This window comes from Condylostylus longicornis, unplaced genomic scaffold (assembly GCF_029603195.1).
Source record: "Condylostylus longicornis isolate FDR11 unplaced genomic scaffold, ASM2960319v2 ptg000107l, whole genome shotgun sequence".
Classification (NCBI taxonomy): Eukaryota; Metazoa; Arthropoda; class Insecta; order Diptera; family Dolichopodidae; genus Condylostylus; species Condylostylus longicornis.
In genome coordinates, this window is record NW_026578075.1 from 4,568,999 (window position 1) to 4,588,496 (window position 19,498).

Consider the following 19,498-nt stretch of genomic DNA (forward strand, 5'->3'; position numbering starts at 1 on the left):
ATATTTATTCAGGGCATAATTATATTTATAAATAGAATCTTTATTTTTTGTAATTTTTTTTTTAGAATATTATATAATTTTGTTAAATACATTATTATATTATAAAATATTTTAATTTTTAAAAGATTCAGAATTACAAAATAAATAATTCAAGGAAACAAAACTATTTTAAAAAAATCGGATGTGGTCAGCTCTTAACCGAGCGGAAGGTGTGTTGTCTTGTTTAAGAAAAATGGTGCACAAGATTTTGAACATGCCTTTTAAACATTTCCCTTACAATTTTAAAGACATTAATAAGCTTTAAGTTAACATACCTAGGAAAATATAAATTTGGCTCTTAGTAGAGTATCCCTTTGCGCTATCCGAATTCCTTGAGAAGTTTGTCATTTGTTTTAGGTACAAAACAAAACCCAAAAATTAAATTTCAAAAAATTCCCTCAATTAGTCCCTTAGATATGGTATAAAATGCAAAATCGGCTCCTATTAAGAATTCATTTTCCGAGGGCTGATATTCCCAAAAAAATGTATAAGTTCATTGCTTTCGAAACTCCTGAAACCTGAATACAAATATTAAATTTTAAGGAAATCGGTTGATTATTTCTCTTTATATATGCGCAAAAATGTAAACTTTGCACGTAGTAAAAGTCTAGTTACTGACTTGTGATATCTTCTAAAAGTTAGTTAATTTTTTGTACTTTCTTATAGCCAAGTTTATATATAAGATTTTAAATTAGTTGATTGAATATCTTCTTAAAAATAATCAAAAATGTAAAATGACTCGGTAGTAAAGATCCAGTTCTCGAGACCTCTGACATATCCAAAAAGTTTATCAAACTGTCTCAATCTCAAAGTAAATTCAAATATAAAAATTTTTATCAAAATCGGTTTAAACGAACTTAAGATACTAATCTGTACAGACAGACTGAAAGACAGATCGACAGACATCTCTTTAATCTCTTTAATTTTCCCTTGCAATTTCTCTTATGCATTTCCGCCGAAAACTCCACATATCAAAACTGGTGCCATCACATAATCTCACTTATTGTATGAAATGCGGTCGATAAAAATTTTCGTATTTTATAAAATACAAATTTCGAATTATTAATATGTTTCATCGACACGCTAGGGCTTAAAATAAAAATTTCCAATAAACAGTGACTTTTCCATTATGTACCTATATACTTAAAAATGTGCGAATTGTACAGAAATTGAGGCAAGTTTCCGAAATTTAAATTTTGGAAAAAATTTTCTTAATTAGCGCTATAATTGGACAGAGCCAAAGTATCCAAAATTTTAAATAAGTTTCTAAAAAAAATTCTTCTCATACTCAAATATAAATTTACATCAAAATTGGTTAAGTTGAATTGTTGATATAAGAACTCAAGGACCAAGAAATCAATAAATCGCCACATTAATAAATAGACAGACTGACAGAAATTTCGCTAAAATAAGTTATATTGCACTTCTCCTACACGGACAAACTATTTTTTTTATTAATTATTTGTAATTCTGAAATTTTATTTAAAATGATGAAATTTTTAAATTTAAAAAATTATACTCGCTTTAATTTATATAAAATATTTTTATAACATTATTTTTTTTTTATTAAATTTATTTTGATTTTCAAATTAACTTAATATATTTACAGTTTATTAAAAATTACCTATATACAATAGGGTAAAATTTGATATTATATATTTTATTGTTAATTTATTAAGTAGCATTGATACAGTTATGTGATACACACTATATACACAATACAAAGGAAAACATTAGTGATTAGCAATATCAATACAATTAATATTGTTGCCAAGTTAATAACCGAGTTAGAACCGAGGATGTAGTTGAATTTATGTCATCTTATAAATAGAATTCAAGAGGTAGATCAAACTTAAGGTTTATTCCAAAATTAAATAAACTTAGACCTACATTTCACCTTTTTTTTTCTACAGATCAGGTTATTAATTTCATGAAAGATTCATTAATTCATAAATTTTTAATTAATTTCTTTTTACAATGGGAAGATCACACTTTTTCACCTTTCTTTCGAGCTGGAATTTTGCAAAACCTCAAATTTTCTTTCAAATCAAAAATTATTTATGAAACCAGTAAAGTCGCTCATTCACTTTACAACAAATCACGATACTTTGTAATTTCTTATATTATTTAAAGTATTTTTAAGATGGTGATTTAGTTCCTCATTGACTTCTTGTTCAAATCAAATTGAAATATGATGTCAATAAAAATTGTTCTCGTCTAATTTACAAACAATGACCCAAAATAAATTTCATTCAGATATGATCCAATTAGTAGAATTGATACAAAAATTATTAGAATCGAAAATTCAAGAAATTTTTAAGAGTTTAAAAATTATAAGAGTTGTGTATTCTTCACAGTCTATTGTTTTTGTTTTTCCTGAAATTTAATTCAGTGCACATGAGTCTAATTTAATTTAATTGGTAAAATATTTTTGGATAAAGCTTAAAAATACACTATTATTTGGCTATACTAATACTACAATATTTTATTTTCATTGCTAGTCTCATTATTATTATTATTATTATTATTTGGTATTTCTTCAGCAATATTTTCTTGATCACCATCACAATTTCCAATGTTTGTTGTTTTCATTTGATAATGATTTTTTTCATCGTTAATAGCATTATACACATTTTGACATTTTGTAAATATTTGTCTACCTAATTCGCCATTATTAATACTGTCATTTGAATTATTAAGTCTATCCTATACTAACGATGACAATGGCCTTGGAGGACTTCCTCTTTGATAATATAAAGCAGATGTATGTGGATGATGTGGTGGTGGTGGAGGTGGTACAAAACCAGTTGCTGCACCTTCATGATATAAAACTGGTACTCGTACTAAACGTTGAGCAGCATGTGCCATATTTGCCATATTTGCTGCTTCTAATTCAGCAGCTAACTGACGTTTCCATTTATTACGACGATTTTGAAACCATATTTTTACTTGAGTTTCTGTTAAACGTAATGATGCTGCTAAACCAGCACGTTCCGATGAACTAAGATAACGTTTTAAATCAAATGTAGATTCTAATTGAAATACTTGTGCTCTAGAAAATACAGTACGAGTTTTCTTTTTTCGTTTTGTTTGACTACCATCACCATGAGATGATGAACTTTCTGATGGACCACCACCTTCTTCATTATTATCATCATCTTCTTCAATAATTTCTTGACTATCGTCATCTGATTCATTTGAACTTTGTACATATGTTGAACTATTATGATGTAAATGATGATGATGACTTGTTGGTGATGGTGATTTATTATTATGATTTGATGATGGTGGTGGACTTAATGATGGTGAAGGATTTTCATTAGTATTTGTTGAAGAACTGTCTGAAAATATAGAAAAAAGAAATATAATATAATTAAGGCTTATTTTAAAGTATATTATTTAATTAGAATTATGCAAATATAAAATATGAATTGAGGGCGACAAATAATTTTGTATATTACATTAATGAACATAAACTGTACCGGTCTAGCGACATGAACAAAACCGTAAATGAATAAATAGGCAAGAGATCTAAGGTGCCGTAATGAAATTTAAGTATGTCTTTTTATATTTTCATGATATTTAATACCTGATCTCATATTATAATATTAATTTATATTTTTTATACAGGTAAGTCTTAGAAGCGTTCTTTACGTCAAATACAATCATTGCAAATTGTTAACTCACAAAACTACGTAAAGCTTATTTAATTTTTTTCATGTATTTATAGGAAGCCCATATGCAAAAACATAACATATGGAAAATAAAGTCTCAGTTAATTAAATCAGCATACTAATTGTATTTTACATTTACATAAAATCAGTAGAAAAATGAAAAATCTTCTGACTTGAATTAAATGAATAAATTAGTTATAACGCACCGCTCTAAAAAATATTATGCGTAAAAATAAGACGACGCATTAAGCCTTCAATCAATGAAGATTATGTTTTCTATGCAGATTTATTTTTTACGCGTCAATGAAGTCAAACTAACGTAATTTACGTATATTTTTTGAACCTTACCATAAGACTATGTAAAATCTATTACACAATTAAAAAAATGGTTGCATTGAAGTGCAATCGTTACATGATAATCAGACAAAAGGAATATTCAAATGCATTTATACTATTTATAATAAAAGTATTACAAATAACAAACAAAATTCTTTTAGAAAGTTAGGTGTGTACATAATAAATTTATGTATATTGTACTTGTCCGGAATACGAACTTAATTATGTATGATATTCCGACATATTGTCTTTTTTGATATCGTAAAATTACTTTAATTTTTAAATCTAAGTGAAATGTAATTATTTTTTTAATAGTTCCAAGTCAGAATTTTATAGAACACATGCTTCAACACAAAAACTAACAAAATTTTCACAGTTTCTCATGCGAAAATTACTCATTTCGCTCAAGTTGCCAACGTAATGTCTAAAACCTGCATGAAAACAAAAATGCCGCTAATCAAAATTACATAAATATTAATACAAATAGGTCAAATTATTAATTTGTTAGTTAAATCTAATTCTATTGCTAACTATTTATTGATATGGAATAATTTTAAGCTGTAATTGTTACTAATTGGAAAAGAATAAATTAATCGATTAATAAACAAAATTTCTAACATGGTTTTGAATACAAGTTGTTAGAAGAGGAATTTCATTATCTTTCAAAAGAGTATACAAAGTTTGATTTATCTGTCATACGTATTTCAATATCAATAAAAATATAAAAACTAGACGGTTTTTAGAAATTAAAACTTTGGGACCCGAAATTCAAGAAAGATTTATCCAAAAAACAAAATGTTACATAGTGTTTTTTAATCGTCTGATGTCATTGTATCACTCTGCATCGGAAACTCCATTGAGTGTTCGACACCCTGTATATGAATACTTGCGGTAAGATTCAATCTTGTTCAAAATTAAAAATTAAGAACAATAATAAAAAAGTTCTTTGTTTAAAATTCGGTTTAACCACTGACTATCATTTTAAATAATTCTGATAACAAAGGATGACAACACTTTCGTTTAACTTGTGTCTTTTAATCAATCTACTTCATTTGTTAACATTACTAATTTTTCTTTTCTTACCAACCTAATTTTAACATTACTAACCTTCTTACCAAAATTAAACCACAACCTGCTATTGCAATTAAGTTTTTGAAATATGGAACAAGAAAATAATTTCTTGAAAATGGACTACAACTGAAAAGGCTTAAATATTTGTAAATTTCTGGGAAAGGATATTAATATATAACAAACAATTAAGACACAATGTCAAATATTTTCAAAACCATATATACCCAAAAATCGTTTAAGTTATTAAGAAATTTTCACATTATACACACTAATATTTATGTAACACATTCAATATAGATTGCTTCCTGTGTATGACACTTTGTTCTTCACACATAATCCTTCCAAATCATATTTATATACAACTATCATATCAATATCATTTTCTCCACCTCCACCTTGTCTTTTCATCACCAATCGGTAATGTAAGTATATAGTAAAAATTTTTTGATTTTGAAAAAAATTACAGCGTGTTTAAAATCCAAACATAAAATTGAAATTTAAAAATTTTTTAACTAAATAAAATAATAATAACAAAATTAATTAAATTTATAAAATTAAATTAAATTTTGAATTATTGTTTTCGATACTCTTTTAATTTATGAAACATATCGAAGTCACATTTCAAACTGTCAAATTTGTCAATTTCGCTCAAAAAAATTAGTGATATACAGTTCTTTTAAAAATCTCTCCATCAAATATAATTATAACATACTTAAATTTTTTCAACTATTAAAATTGTTCACCCCAAAAATATGCAATATAACAATTATAATAAAAAACGTCCAACTCCTTAATAGCATAAAATAATGAGATCTTAATTATTGACACAAAATTTATTTTATGAAATGAGACGCTCAGCGCATTAGTGGCCTGACCAACATTTTTTCAAAAATTAGTTATTATACTCAATAACCTAAATGGCCTAAAGAATTGCTCTATATTTTCAAAATATACCTAGTTTACTTTTCTTTTCATTCTATTTTGACATAGGTTTGTTTCTGCCTTTTAAAAATTTTATTAAAAATTAAATATTTAACATTTTAAACGCAATTTGCACGAAATGTCATTTTTGCAAGTACGCCACTAATGCGTTGAGCGCTTCAAATGTGGTTTGCCATATTCCCTAATACTGAAACACACTGTTTTTTTAAAACAGTTAATAATTATTATAAATAGCGAATAATTTTATGTCAAGCAATTTATTTAACTAGAGATTAGCAAAATATTGTGTAAAAGAAAAATACAAAATAAAAAAAAAAAAAAATAATTTATAAAACAAAAGTTACTAAAACTGTTAGAAAAAATAAAATAATAAACCTAAAATTTAGTCATTTGTAAAAAAACAACTCAGGTAACTACTGATATTTATGAGATTGAAATATAAAGGTTATATATACCTACACATACATACACATATACATATATTTATTACTAGTTTTTTTTTTTTTTTTTTATAGGATAGTAGTTCACGTATGAAACTCTAAGGTTTCCATTGAATGTTTTTAGCTCTTTTGAACTAAACACATTCTTTTAATTTTATTCTCTTTTGGTTTTCTTACTTTATTAAACACTAAATGACACTTGATATGGAACGTCGTCGCTTTCATATGGTTTCTAAATCTCTATGGGGCTGAAAACCTTTTACTGTTTATATTCAATTTACTTTTATGAAAATGTAATGGAACATGAAAGCAATTTTCATATATAAAAATAAAATAATAAAATAAAGTAAAAAAAAAAATTTAATAAAATTTTTTTTATTTTATTTTTGGTTGTTATTATTTTTACAAAAATATTATTACATAAAAATGAACAAAAGGTTCAGGGATAGGTTAAAACTTTAATGTTTAGTTTTCTATATTTTTTTTGTTGTTTTTTCACTTATAAATAATATTTACTTCCAAAAAAATGAAAAAAAAAATTTATAATATTTTTACTAAAAAAAAAACATTATTAAAATTGAAAGAGAAAGAGAAAAACTAAATTTATTTTATGTTGTAAGCAAAAAATGTAATATCGAATAATGCTGAAGAAGTAGAATGAAAAAATATAGGTACATTTGGCGTAAGAGTGTAAACATTGTAGTTTGTCACGTGTGATTTTTATTTCCATATGAATTCACTTGAAAGCAATTGAAAATAATTTTAAATTTATTTTGTTGTCAACATTGTTGTCATACCAACAAAAAAAGAATTTTATTTTTACGCAATTCAAATTTATACAATATTTCCGTGAAACCTTGATATGGTACATAAGAAGATTATTGTGGAATGATTTTTAATTCAAAAATAATTTATAGTTTTAATTAATAAAGGTAGATTTTAATTTAGAAATTTAAGAATAATGATATTAATCTTGCATAACAGATAATTTTTCTTTGATCGATCCATATTACATTTGCAATTTCAAAACTATTTTATTTTCGAAGCAATGTCAATAATTGAAATTAAAACTTTTGTTGCTGGATAAGAAAACAAATATTCTATAAAACAAGTAACCACTTAATCGAATTTTTGGTTACTTGAAACCCAAACGGAGCAATATTTCATTTTTAATTGAAATGAACTTAGATTATTTTCAAAATGAAACACCCACAACCTCGTTCTCACAAGCTCGTAATATTATAATTAATATATCACGTTTACAATATGTATGTACTTTATTTATCGAATTACCATGACTTATTATAATTTGAAATAAGAATAAAAAATCTGAGATAAATTACAAATAAAAAATGAAACTAGAAATATTATTTCTTAGTTTTGACAATTGGTTACAACTGTCAATGTCAAATCGATTTGGTTTGAATTATCATTTCACTACAAAGAGACTAACGTTCAAAATTAAATTTTTAAATTATCAATTTTTAAAAAAATTTTTTTTTTGTAAAATTCATTTGGACAGCAATTAATTTTTCTTGTTTTGTACCTGTCAATTTACTGCAAATATCATGTGATATCACCCCTGAATATCATTTTCAGTAAATGGCAAGATAAGTTTAATTTCTTGCAAAACAATATTGAATATGCAAACGATTTTATTTCAGTTTCAGAAATTTTCGAAAAATTGCTAAAAATCAAAGATTTCCAATGAGTCTTCAATGTACTTTCCGATTATTTCATGTTGTTGCAGCTAATATTTATATGAAATAATCGGAAAGTATACATGACGATTGATTCATTGTTCAATTATATACGTAAACTTGCATTTTTTCTGTAATTTTCTTTAAATTTATAAATCAAAGAAAGCACTTATCAAAATTATAATTTCAAATAACCAATTCCTAATTAAATATTAATTAATAATTATTATAAAATAGCTAATATTTACATTCTTAAAATATTGCATACTTTACGGCGTATATTGAATATTTTATTTAAAATAATGACTTATACAATAAAAATTTTAAATTCACCATGGAAATTATCAAAGGAAAAACGTTTTTCACATTATATTCTATTCCTCTATAATAATAAATTGCTTACATTGGGGAAAAACTAATTAACAAAAAAAAAAATAACCCACAAGTAAACGATAATTTACTTATCGATTCAATTTGTAATCGTCACTATTAAAATTGTTTTTCATTAATTCGCTAACGGCTTACAAGAAAAAAAAAATGTTTTTTTTTTTTTATTTTATTTTAAATTCCTTGTCTGTACATGCTCATACTTAATTTAATTTCTAATTCAACTAAATGCTAAATACCTTTGTTATTTTAAATGTAATTTAAGCACTTTAAAAATCTCTTGCGATTAAATTCTCAATAGTGTATAAAAAAAAAGCAGCTAACCTCCCTCTAATTTTAAATTGTGTAATTTTTATAAAAAAATATTCGTTTTACCTAATTCTTTGTAATAGCTCTAACACTCGTCATTAAATCATTTAACACCACTACATTATGTTAGTATGTGCCAATATATTAGTGAACCTATAATAATTATTGTAATTTTTTGTTTTAAATAGCATATACATATGTGCATGTATATTATATAATTAACTTGTATATTGAGTAGAAATTTTCTAGGTGATAAACGTATGATTAGAATTTCATTTATAATATCGAAAAAAAATTAAATTATTTCAATCACATCGAAGTGATATGGGAATTTATATATTTATAAATCACAATAGCAGAATTTCGACCTACGAGTATGTAGAAATTTCTAAATACTGAGTTGACTATTTTGTTTACACACAATTCAAACGATATTAAAAGGTTTAAATTTTCAATTGTTGATAATCAATTCCTCAACAATGTGAGAACGTTGGGTAAAAATTCGCAACTGCTTTTCATGCTGCTTCTATTTTTCTAATTTAAATAGTTATTTGGTGAATAATCAATATTTTTTTATGAATAATAACATTTTTAAAAAATATTGTTATTTAAAAGTCACATTGTACCATTCAGCAATTTGAACAAAATAGGCAAAATTTAACTTGTATAAAAGTTGTCGTAAAACTTAACACAAAGTTATCGTAACACTTAGCATTACAACATAAAATTGAAGTATTACAGCAACGTCGCAGAACACCCCTGCAACATCGCAGCAACTTTTACGTAGTGTTACATTTTATGTTTACCTTTTGATTTCAACCAATCTCTTATGGTATATTTTACAACTTTTTATCTGATGCATTTACAAATTACATTGCGTATTGAATGAAAACCAATTAATGATTATAATAAAAGCACTGACAAAATAACATTAAAACTATTTTATAATTTCATTTTCAACATTCTTTTGATGTGTACATAAAGTTCTCTTCGAAATTAAAGGCAGCTATTTTAATTTTTCTTTTCTATTTCTTAAAATATAAAATTAGTTACAAACAAAAGACATAAGTAATAATAATATGTACGAGTATGCATGTAAACAATAAATATACAAAATTAGCAAAATAAACGTAAAAACAGAAAAAAAAAACAAATAAAAAGTTAACCTTTTTAACAAGCCCCAAAACTGCTGTAATAGCATTAAGAAGCTTTTAAAATAAACACATAACAAATTGCAATTTGGTGAATATAAAACTTTACAACAATTTTTAAAAACACATTTATAATACTTGTCGTCGAATTTAAAATAAATTGCATACATTCGTATAGGTAGGTAGGTGCATATAGAGAAAAAATAGAAGAAAAATGTAAAAAGTAATTGAACACATTTATGTTTTGATAATGACTTGTCAATACAAATTGACATTAAATTAAGAAAAAGCAATATAACGGTAACAATAATGAGAAAGAAAAAATAAAAATGCATTCATGCATACAATTTTCATTACACTTTACATTTATGTTATTACCGACCTTTTATTTTAAAAGTTAAGTTATATTTATACTAAGCTTAAGTCTTGTTTCTATTTATTATACTCGTACTTTCTTTGTATCATAAATATTTTGTTATATGTACAAATTTTAGTTACAAAATATATAAATTCTAATTACTAATTTTACTATAATTTTTTTTTTACAATTTCTGTCACCTTTTACTATAGCAGACTGAAATAACGTACAGTTAAGGAATTCCGAAAAAAAATTATAAAACTCTGGTGTTATTTAAATTTGAATATGAAAACCCGTAATTTATAATTTTTGACGACAGTATAATCCTTCTGTTGGGGATGGGTCGAAATGGGGTTTGTGCTATTATTGGCTTCTGCGCTGGTCATTGTTCGTTAAAATGTCACATACACAAACTTGGCAATTCGAACTCGTTTTACTCGTGTGATTCTGCCGGGACGATGAGGAGACGGCCATAAACGTTCTGCGCTATTGTCCTGCTATGACCGTCAGGAGGCGTAGCTGGTTTTAGCTGGGGCTTTCTCAGTGTTGAGGGGCTCACGTCCAACTCCCTTAGGGATATCTCCGGGTATTTACTTATGACCAGGGTAGCATAAGTAGGATATGGGAGTAATACAATAAGCCATAGCTGGATACGATGGTCGGAGTGAAGGAGTTACTTTTCCCGAGTATCTCTCTTTAATAATCTACAATCTAGCATTCTGTAGGTCAGGCGAATGTTATACTTGAATGTTATACAGTGTTAAAATTTTTCAGAAACTTTGCAAAGGAAATGAATCAAACTTACTAAAAAGTTTTGATTTTTTGTCTACTGGAACATAATTCATTTGGGTGTCATTTCATACATCACTTTTTCTCATAATTGAATTTAAAAAAATAATTATTAATATTATATTTTTAAAGCATTCAAACATATTATGTAAATAGTGTGCCAAATAAAATTTGCATGAACTTTGTTTTACTCAAATTGGATTAACAATTTTGTATTCGTGTATAAATAAAAAGTCTAGGCATATTTTCAAAAATAATCAAAAAAATGAAAAAATCGAATTTTAAAGGAAATATTTAAAAAAATTACTTATTACCTAAGTTTTTTTTAAATTTAAGTATTCTCACCTCTTTTTTTTCGCGAACTTTATTTATAAAGGTTATATGTACATTATTTGTATTACACACTCGTATGTCAAAAATCGAGAGCATTTTAAAACATTCTTATGCAATATAATTGATAATAGTGTCTTTAATTTTGAAATATTAGTAATTTTTAATGTTCATTACTCTGTAAGGTTCTAACTACTTTAAACCTCCAGGAACTCTTATTCAATTAATTATTAAAAAAGATCATTTAATAAATTATTTGCCTTAATAATTGACTGGAATTAAATTTATTTTTTCAAACAAAAAAAAAACAAGAAATACTACTGTTCCACGCCCCCAAAAACGAAATTAAATCAACATAAAATGAATACAGAATTTTTCAATTACTAATATGGCCCAAAGGATATTATTCTAATATTTTTATAATAACAATACAACATTAACTTTTTATATTCCATAACAACTTCCCATTCAATTATACATATATATTATATATGATTTAAGTATTTAAGTAGAGTTCGCTATTCAATAATGATATCAAAAGCAAAATAAATATTTTTTATTTCTGCTACTTTGATGTCTACATTTTTCTATTTTACTCCATTAATACATAATAAAAAAAAATATAATATGACTTTCACCCTTATTTCCAATTTGATTTTCTTTTTATAAATAATAGGTATATAGTATATAAATATAAGAGTATATATGTTTTAAAAGGATTTCCCAGCAACCCATAAAATTATCAAGAGAACTAAACCATAATCACTTTGCTGTAATTAATAAAAAATTCCAAAGAAAAACAAAAATAATGAAATAGAAAAATTTTATTTTTATATTTACCATGCGTAGGGCTATGAAATGACATTCTTTGTGACGCCCATGGCCATCCAGGAGGGCATAAGGCAGCATAACGTCCAGCCAACGCACCCCATTGTGATATGAAACCCAATCTATATATACAAGAAAAAATAAAAGAAAAATTATTTAATAAACATAATTTATAAAAAATTTTTTTATATTCAACAAAAATTTGGAGAGTTTTTGGAATAGAAGTATGTAGAGGCAAAATTAATAAGTTTTAATTTTAAAAAATTATGATAATTAGTTGTTGAAGATCAAATAAGATTCGAAAAATTTAATGCTAATGTACCAAAAATTTGATTTTCTCCTTAAAATTCAGATTTTTAATAGCAAACACCCATATTAAATGAAAGACAAATAATTTAACAACAAAGCCATGTAAAAAACAGCATTCTATTAAAATTTCAAAGAAATAAAATACCGTCGACAAAAAAAAACAAATTCCAGGCCACCTAATATTGTCCAGACAAGCTTTAAAAAAAATGTTATACTAAAATATAACAATTAATTTCTTTGCGATCAAAATATATTTTGCATTATTCCAACTAACACTATTTGTGTTGTATTAAATTTTATAATATAAATCCTACACCATGGAAACACGTTGTTTTTGTAATTGAAATATTTAATAATTAAACCATACAGAAGAAAAACAAATTATGCTTTTAATTTTTTTTCCGAACACGAAATCATCGGATCACGAGTGTTTATGCATTTAAAATTTAATCAAAAAATATTGGCTAGACTACATTGGCAATCCTCATTGTGTTTTTTAACATAAACATATATGCAAATTTCTGTTATATAGGGAAAGTGTCTACAATAGTTATTAAATTTAAAAATAAATATAAAACATAAGCAAATTGCTGGTTCTGAATATTATAAATTTTTTTTTCATAAAGAAATTTAGCCTTTGTCGTTAAAGAATTTCTGCTTGTTCCAATTAATTTTTTTGGCATTAAAAAAATTTAGAACTACATTTTATTGTTATTTTAATCCAATGAAAAAAAAAACTGTTATACTTTGAATATCTAGTCAAAATAGTAAAAAAAAATTATGTTTAATTTTTTATAAACATGTCATTATTAAAAATGATTTCAAACAATATTAAATATAATAATTATATTACGTTTACAAAATTATTTTGTAGATATTCATACATACATAAATTATTAATTTAAATATAGAAATATGTTAACCCTTTCATATTTCACGAGTTGCTTAAATTTGAACGAGAATTCGAAGAAACTGTAAACAACTACGAATATATAACACGGGCAAATCTAAGACAAACAGTGAAGATGAGACGTTGCAGAAGTTATTTTAAGATTTCATTGAATTCTACCAAAGAAAAACAAAAGATGAAAAATGTATAAAATTAAATGCAATAATTATGGCAAAGTTTACATACCGAAATAAAGATCCTGGTAACAGTTCAAATCTAACAACGACGAAACTCAATTCACATGTTTTAAAAACATAAAAGGAAAGTAAAGGAGAGAATGACTTTCATGATCAAGATAACAAGATTGTTTTTATACTGTCTATTAAAGCACGTTATATGAACGAAATTTAAAAAATTGGATATTGCTTTTTTCATCAACATATTTCTATTACACAGGTAAGTTTTTCGCGGAATTGAAAATCCTCTTTGCATTTTTAAAGATGACAATAATGGTATATGTGAAATATCCAAGTGTATCTGAATACTACAAAAAAAAATTTGGTCACGAAAGGTTTAAATAAAGATCGTCTATTTTGCTTAAAAATTGCTTAAAATTAAATTTATTATTCAAATTCGATTCTATAAAATTGACAATATTTCATTGACATAATATTGCTTCAAAATTTGAACGTCCTTTTGAATTATAAAAGAGAATTTTAGAAAAATTTCCGCAAAAAAAAAATTTTGATTTTTAATAGATGAAATGGTAAAAACTTATTGCTTTTGCTTGTTAATTAATAAAAAATGACAAAAATTAATAAATTTTCGATTATCAAAATTAAATATCAAAACAAGGAGCTTTGAAATTTAGAACATTTTGTAGTCAAAATTATTCAATAAATAATTTATTTTAAGTAGAGCATTGTGAGAATTTTAATTTTTTTTACTTCAGAAATAAATCAATTGAATTTTCTACATCACGTAGATAATTCATTTTATGCATAGATAAATTACCCGATATGTTATCTGTTATATAAGTATACCTACACATTACGTATATACAGTAGAATTTCACCTTTAGGCTGACTAGCAGTATAAAATCGAATAAATTTTAACTTAAAAACGTACAAATTACGCGAAATCCTAGATTTCTTTTTAAAATTTTGGGAGAAAAATGAAAACTGTATATTTTCAATTGCGATATTTTTAAAAACTTATGTTGATTAAAACTAAATTATTTTAATTTTAATTTATTTAATTATAAATAACGAAAATCTTTTCTCAGTTAATTGACTACACTTCGTTCGAAAAAATGAAGTATTGCCGAAAATTTAATTTTGAGGTACATAAGTACATACAATTGAACGCAAAGTTTTCTTGTTGCTTCAATTTTTTTTTTCAAATCTTTTTTATAAATTGAATAATATTTTGAAATTTGTAAATGGTATAAGTACGTATAACTGCAAGAACGATCTTTTTCCGAACTTTTTCAAAGACAGACTATTACTACCTTAGAACCCTTACTATTCAACTACATCGTTTTTAATGTTATAATTATTGGGCACTGTTACTGTTTGTGTCCATTCCAACAATTCCATTATAGTCTTGCCCTCTGATTTAGCAAATACAGCTCTCAAAAAATATATTTTAAAATCGAATTTCATTTTTAACTCCCTTTCAAATTTTAATTTTAAAGCGATAAAGTTTTTATTTTATAATTCATGATTATGTCGCTTGTCTTCTTTACACATATATACAAATATTAATTTAATATCATATAACATACAAATATACATAAATTTATTTTATATATAAATATTTATATATACATTTTATACTTAAATACAAAATAAATTTGTTATATTTTATTTATAAATTATTCATAATAAGCCAAATAAATACCATCATAATAAACACACACACATAATTCGAAAATTGGTAAAATATTTTATGTTAGGTAATTTTTTATAATTATATATATGTACATACACTTTTATATGTATGTATATATAATCTATTTATTAAATAAAATAAATAGCAATAAAACTTCTATTATAAAGCATTACAAAAAACTGGGAAAGAAGTATAAAGAAAACAAGAAAAGAAAAAAATTAATAAAAATAATAGGTTTAAAATCTTTTAAGTGAACCCCTATTTTACCCATTTAACATTAAATTTTCACAATAAATAATCTGAATTTCTATATACTAAAATCCATTGAACTAACAATGAATTGAACAAAAGGACACACAGAAACAAAACAAAAAGAAAAGAATAATAATAATAATGAAATAAAACAAAAGAGAGGAAAAAAAAAAGGAAAAAGTTTTAGGAAGAAAAAAAAATTCTTATTTTATGAACAGGATGAAATTTTAGTACACAACTCTTCTTGCAGCCTTAAGAAAACTAGAAATCTTACTTTTATCATATTTCATCAATTTACATAATTTGTACGTATTTATATACATACGTGTATATACACAATACTATATATCATATATCACACATACAATATATTTAAATAAAGATTTACAACCCTATATATCATGAATATATAATAAACATACATACATACATAATAAACTTAAATAGTATATATGCATGGTTTAATTTTTTACATTATCTTAATAATAACGAAAAAATGGGGCCACATCCTTTCATATACTTTTATTGGGTAAATTTACGCAAATATATATATATATATATATATATACACTAACACATAATTATGTATATACATATGTACAAATATACATTAATACATTAAATGGGATAGATTCAACTTTCTTATAAGAAATATATGTACATAAAATATTCATAGATTTTATTACATTTTATATATAAAGTTACTTAACATTTTTATTTTCATATATAAAAATTATAATAGCATTAAGATTCAGGAAGTAAACGAAGTAGAAAAAAAAAATAAAGAATCTTTTATTTTTTTTTTTCAAGAAATCAAGAATTTGACTTCAATATGTCTTGATTTTCACTTCAATATTAAGGACTACCATATTATTATGTACATATGTGTGTAAAATAGGATAAATTTTAATATTATTCTTAAAATATACATAATATATTGTATATAATAAGGTAAAGTGTTTTAGATTTTAATATTACATACATATAAATATGTAGTATATACGCATGAATGTATGTTTGTAGATTAGAATATTTAAATTTATATAGAAAATTTTTATCAGAAAATTTTTAATTTAAAAGTTTTTAAATAACTATTTAAAATTTAATATAAAAATTTAAAAGCATAAAACAAATTAAGTAATAACAATGTAAATATTATATAAGTTTGATAAAGTTCTTAAATAGTTCCCAACTATTTAAAGAAAATGCCCCATCCTCCTCTTAGAATCATTTCAATTCAAATTGCAGTTAAAAACTGTACAGAGAAGTCAACAAACCGACCAACAATTCATTAAAAATAGTCTTCGTACGTCTTACTGTAAGTCACAATTTTTGTTCCACAACTTGTCAGCCTCCATGGATATTATGTAGCAATAGTATGTAAATAATAGTTTTATAATTTTTTAAATAGATGGTGTTTTGCAATTATTTTCACTTTTCTATTAAAAATTTTGTTGAAAATATTATTTTTTGTATTAAAATAAAATAGTAAATGCCTTCGCACAACATTTTCGTACTTATAATCTTAAAATATAATCATTTGTTTTTAAATTATCCAAATTTATCCAATATTTATCCAAATTAAGTTTTATTCAATGAAACTCACTCAATTTGAATATCACTTGCCAAAATTTAATATCATAATACTCGTTCGTCGCCTAAAATTATCACAAGAACCAATAAGATGTTCGTATTCAAATTTCCTACTTGCCTAACGTAAATTTGTCATTAGTATTCCTGTAAAATTTAGCTCATCAAATTTAAATATTATCATATAAAAACCCCCTATAATATATATATTCATATATATAGAGGGTGTTTCATTTTATATATATTCATATACATATATTGTCACATAATATTTTAAATACAATCAAAGTTTAATTGATCAACATTTTTCCCACTGAGATTAAATTTACTTTTCTTTAAACATTGCCATACATGTAATATGAATATATACGTAACATGTGATTAAGACCACTCAAATCTAAAATGGGGAAAGCAATTCTACAATAAATTTGATATGTAAAAATTAAATATAAAAAATAAACAAAGAAAAGCTAATTTTCAACTTTATTTTATTATATATATAGTATAGCAATAGTAAAATCATAATGCATATACATACATACGAGTATATACAATATAAAAATTTAATACCACTTTTGTAATATGAACATTTAAAAAACAAAACTGTAAAATACCTGTATTATATAAATACCTTTTAAATATCTAAATATAATACATATATATATATATGTATATGATATATATACATCATATATATATCGAAAAGTTATTGAATCAAAAGTTCAAATCAAAAAGGTGAAAATATTATGCTATATTTTTCGTATTTAAATTATTGATTTTGTATTTTGTTTCAAATAACTTTCGCGGTTATTTGCATTTAATACACAAAATATTGTATACAATTAATATACATGAAAATACAGCTATATATATATACATAGATATTTGAATTCGAAGAGGCGAAAAAAAAAAAACAAATCAAAATAATAATGATGCGGGGTTGCAAAAAGAATTTAATATTGATTGAATATACACCCTAATTAGTTTTCAAAGTGAATTTTTATGCCATTGGAAAAAGTAAATGGCAAACAAAAAAATAAATAAATAAATAAATCACATAAGCAAATGCGGTAATTTAGTATAAAGAGTTCAAAAACTACAACTATATCAAATTATAGCAAAAAAAATAAAATATGAATAAAACGAGAAAAAATAGAGTTGATCGTGTCAACTCTGTGATATCCTTACGAATTTGTTATCCTATTTGCGAGTAAATATGCCATATCTGATTGTTGGACAAACTATGATTTTAAGTTGCTTAAGACTGGGTTTTCAATAATATTACCAAATAAATTTTGAAGTTGTATGGCAGCTACCACAAGGAGTCAATAAATTTCAATGATTTTTATCAAACACAATGATCCTAATAATACATTCGCTTGTACGAAATTTTAATTTAAAATACCGCGGCTTTTATATTTTCTGAGATATAGCCAAATAAATTTTGAAGTTGTATGGTAGCTACCCGAACCAGTACCTCGATCATTTACAATTTTAAATAGGGTTCTGGCGTTTACTATAATAAATCATTTATGAAAATTTGATGAAGTTAGCCCAATAAGTTTTTGAGTTAACGTTGGGACGGACGGACAGACACACGGACAGATAAAGCTCAATCGATTCGGATCGATAAATAGAAATCAGGATTCGGCGCTAATCAAAAATATATACATTATTTCTTACATTACAAACGATAAGGTAAATTTAGCATGTACGTATGCAAATAGTGTATATGGATGTATATGTACAGTGGAAAAAAAAATTATTTCAGAATTATACACATTAAAAAAGAATATTTAAAAAAAGTTTAAATTTAAAATACCTGCAGAGATTAAAATTTAAAAAAATTTCATTCTTTTCTATGCATTTATAGTGCATATAAGCAAATTCAATTATTACCAGCTACATATATATAGCTATTAAGATTCAATAAGTAGAGTCGAGTGTAAATTCGCTGAATTCCTAAAAATTATTAACATAAAAATTCGATTTGGATTTTTGACCCTAATTAGAATATTACGAGAGCTTATGGTAGAAAAACCATCTACCTAACATAAGAAAAAAATTTTAAATATTTTGCAATTACTGAAAAAAATCTTACAAATTTATATTTTTAGTAATTGTAAGAATAATGTGTCTGAAGGGTGTTTTGGGTCAAATTTTTAGTAACAGTTTTTCGAATTTCTTCCAAATTATTCCGAAAATTTCAGA

At 24.3% G+C, this 19,498-nt stretch overlaps 1 protein-coding gene across 1 annotated transcript in view; it reads right to left on the reverse strand.

The window, feature by feature from the left end:
• Positions 1–1,231: 1,231 nt before the first annotated feature.
• The window catches only part of LOC129614326 (homeobox protein Hmx), a 34,784-nt gene continuing 16,517 nt past the window's right edge, over positions 1,232–19,498 (reverse strand). The window contains exons 2-3 of the mRNA XM_055528882.1: positions 12,367–12,476; positions 1,232–3,380 (exon numbers count right to left, since the gene is read on the reverse strand). Coding sequence (XP_055384857.1) covers positions 2,746–3,380; positions 12,367–12,476 — 745 coding nt within the window. The 3' untranslated portion in view covers positions 1,232–2,745. The remainder of the gene's footprint in view (positions 3,381–12,366; positions 12,477–19,498) is intronic.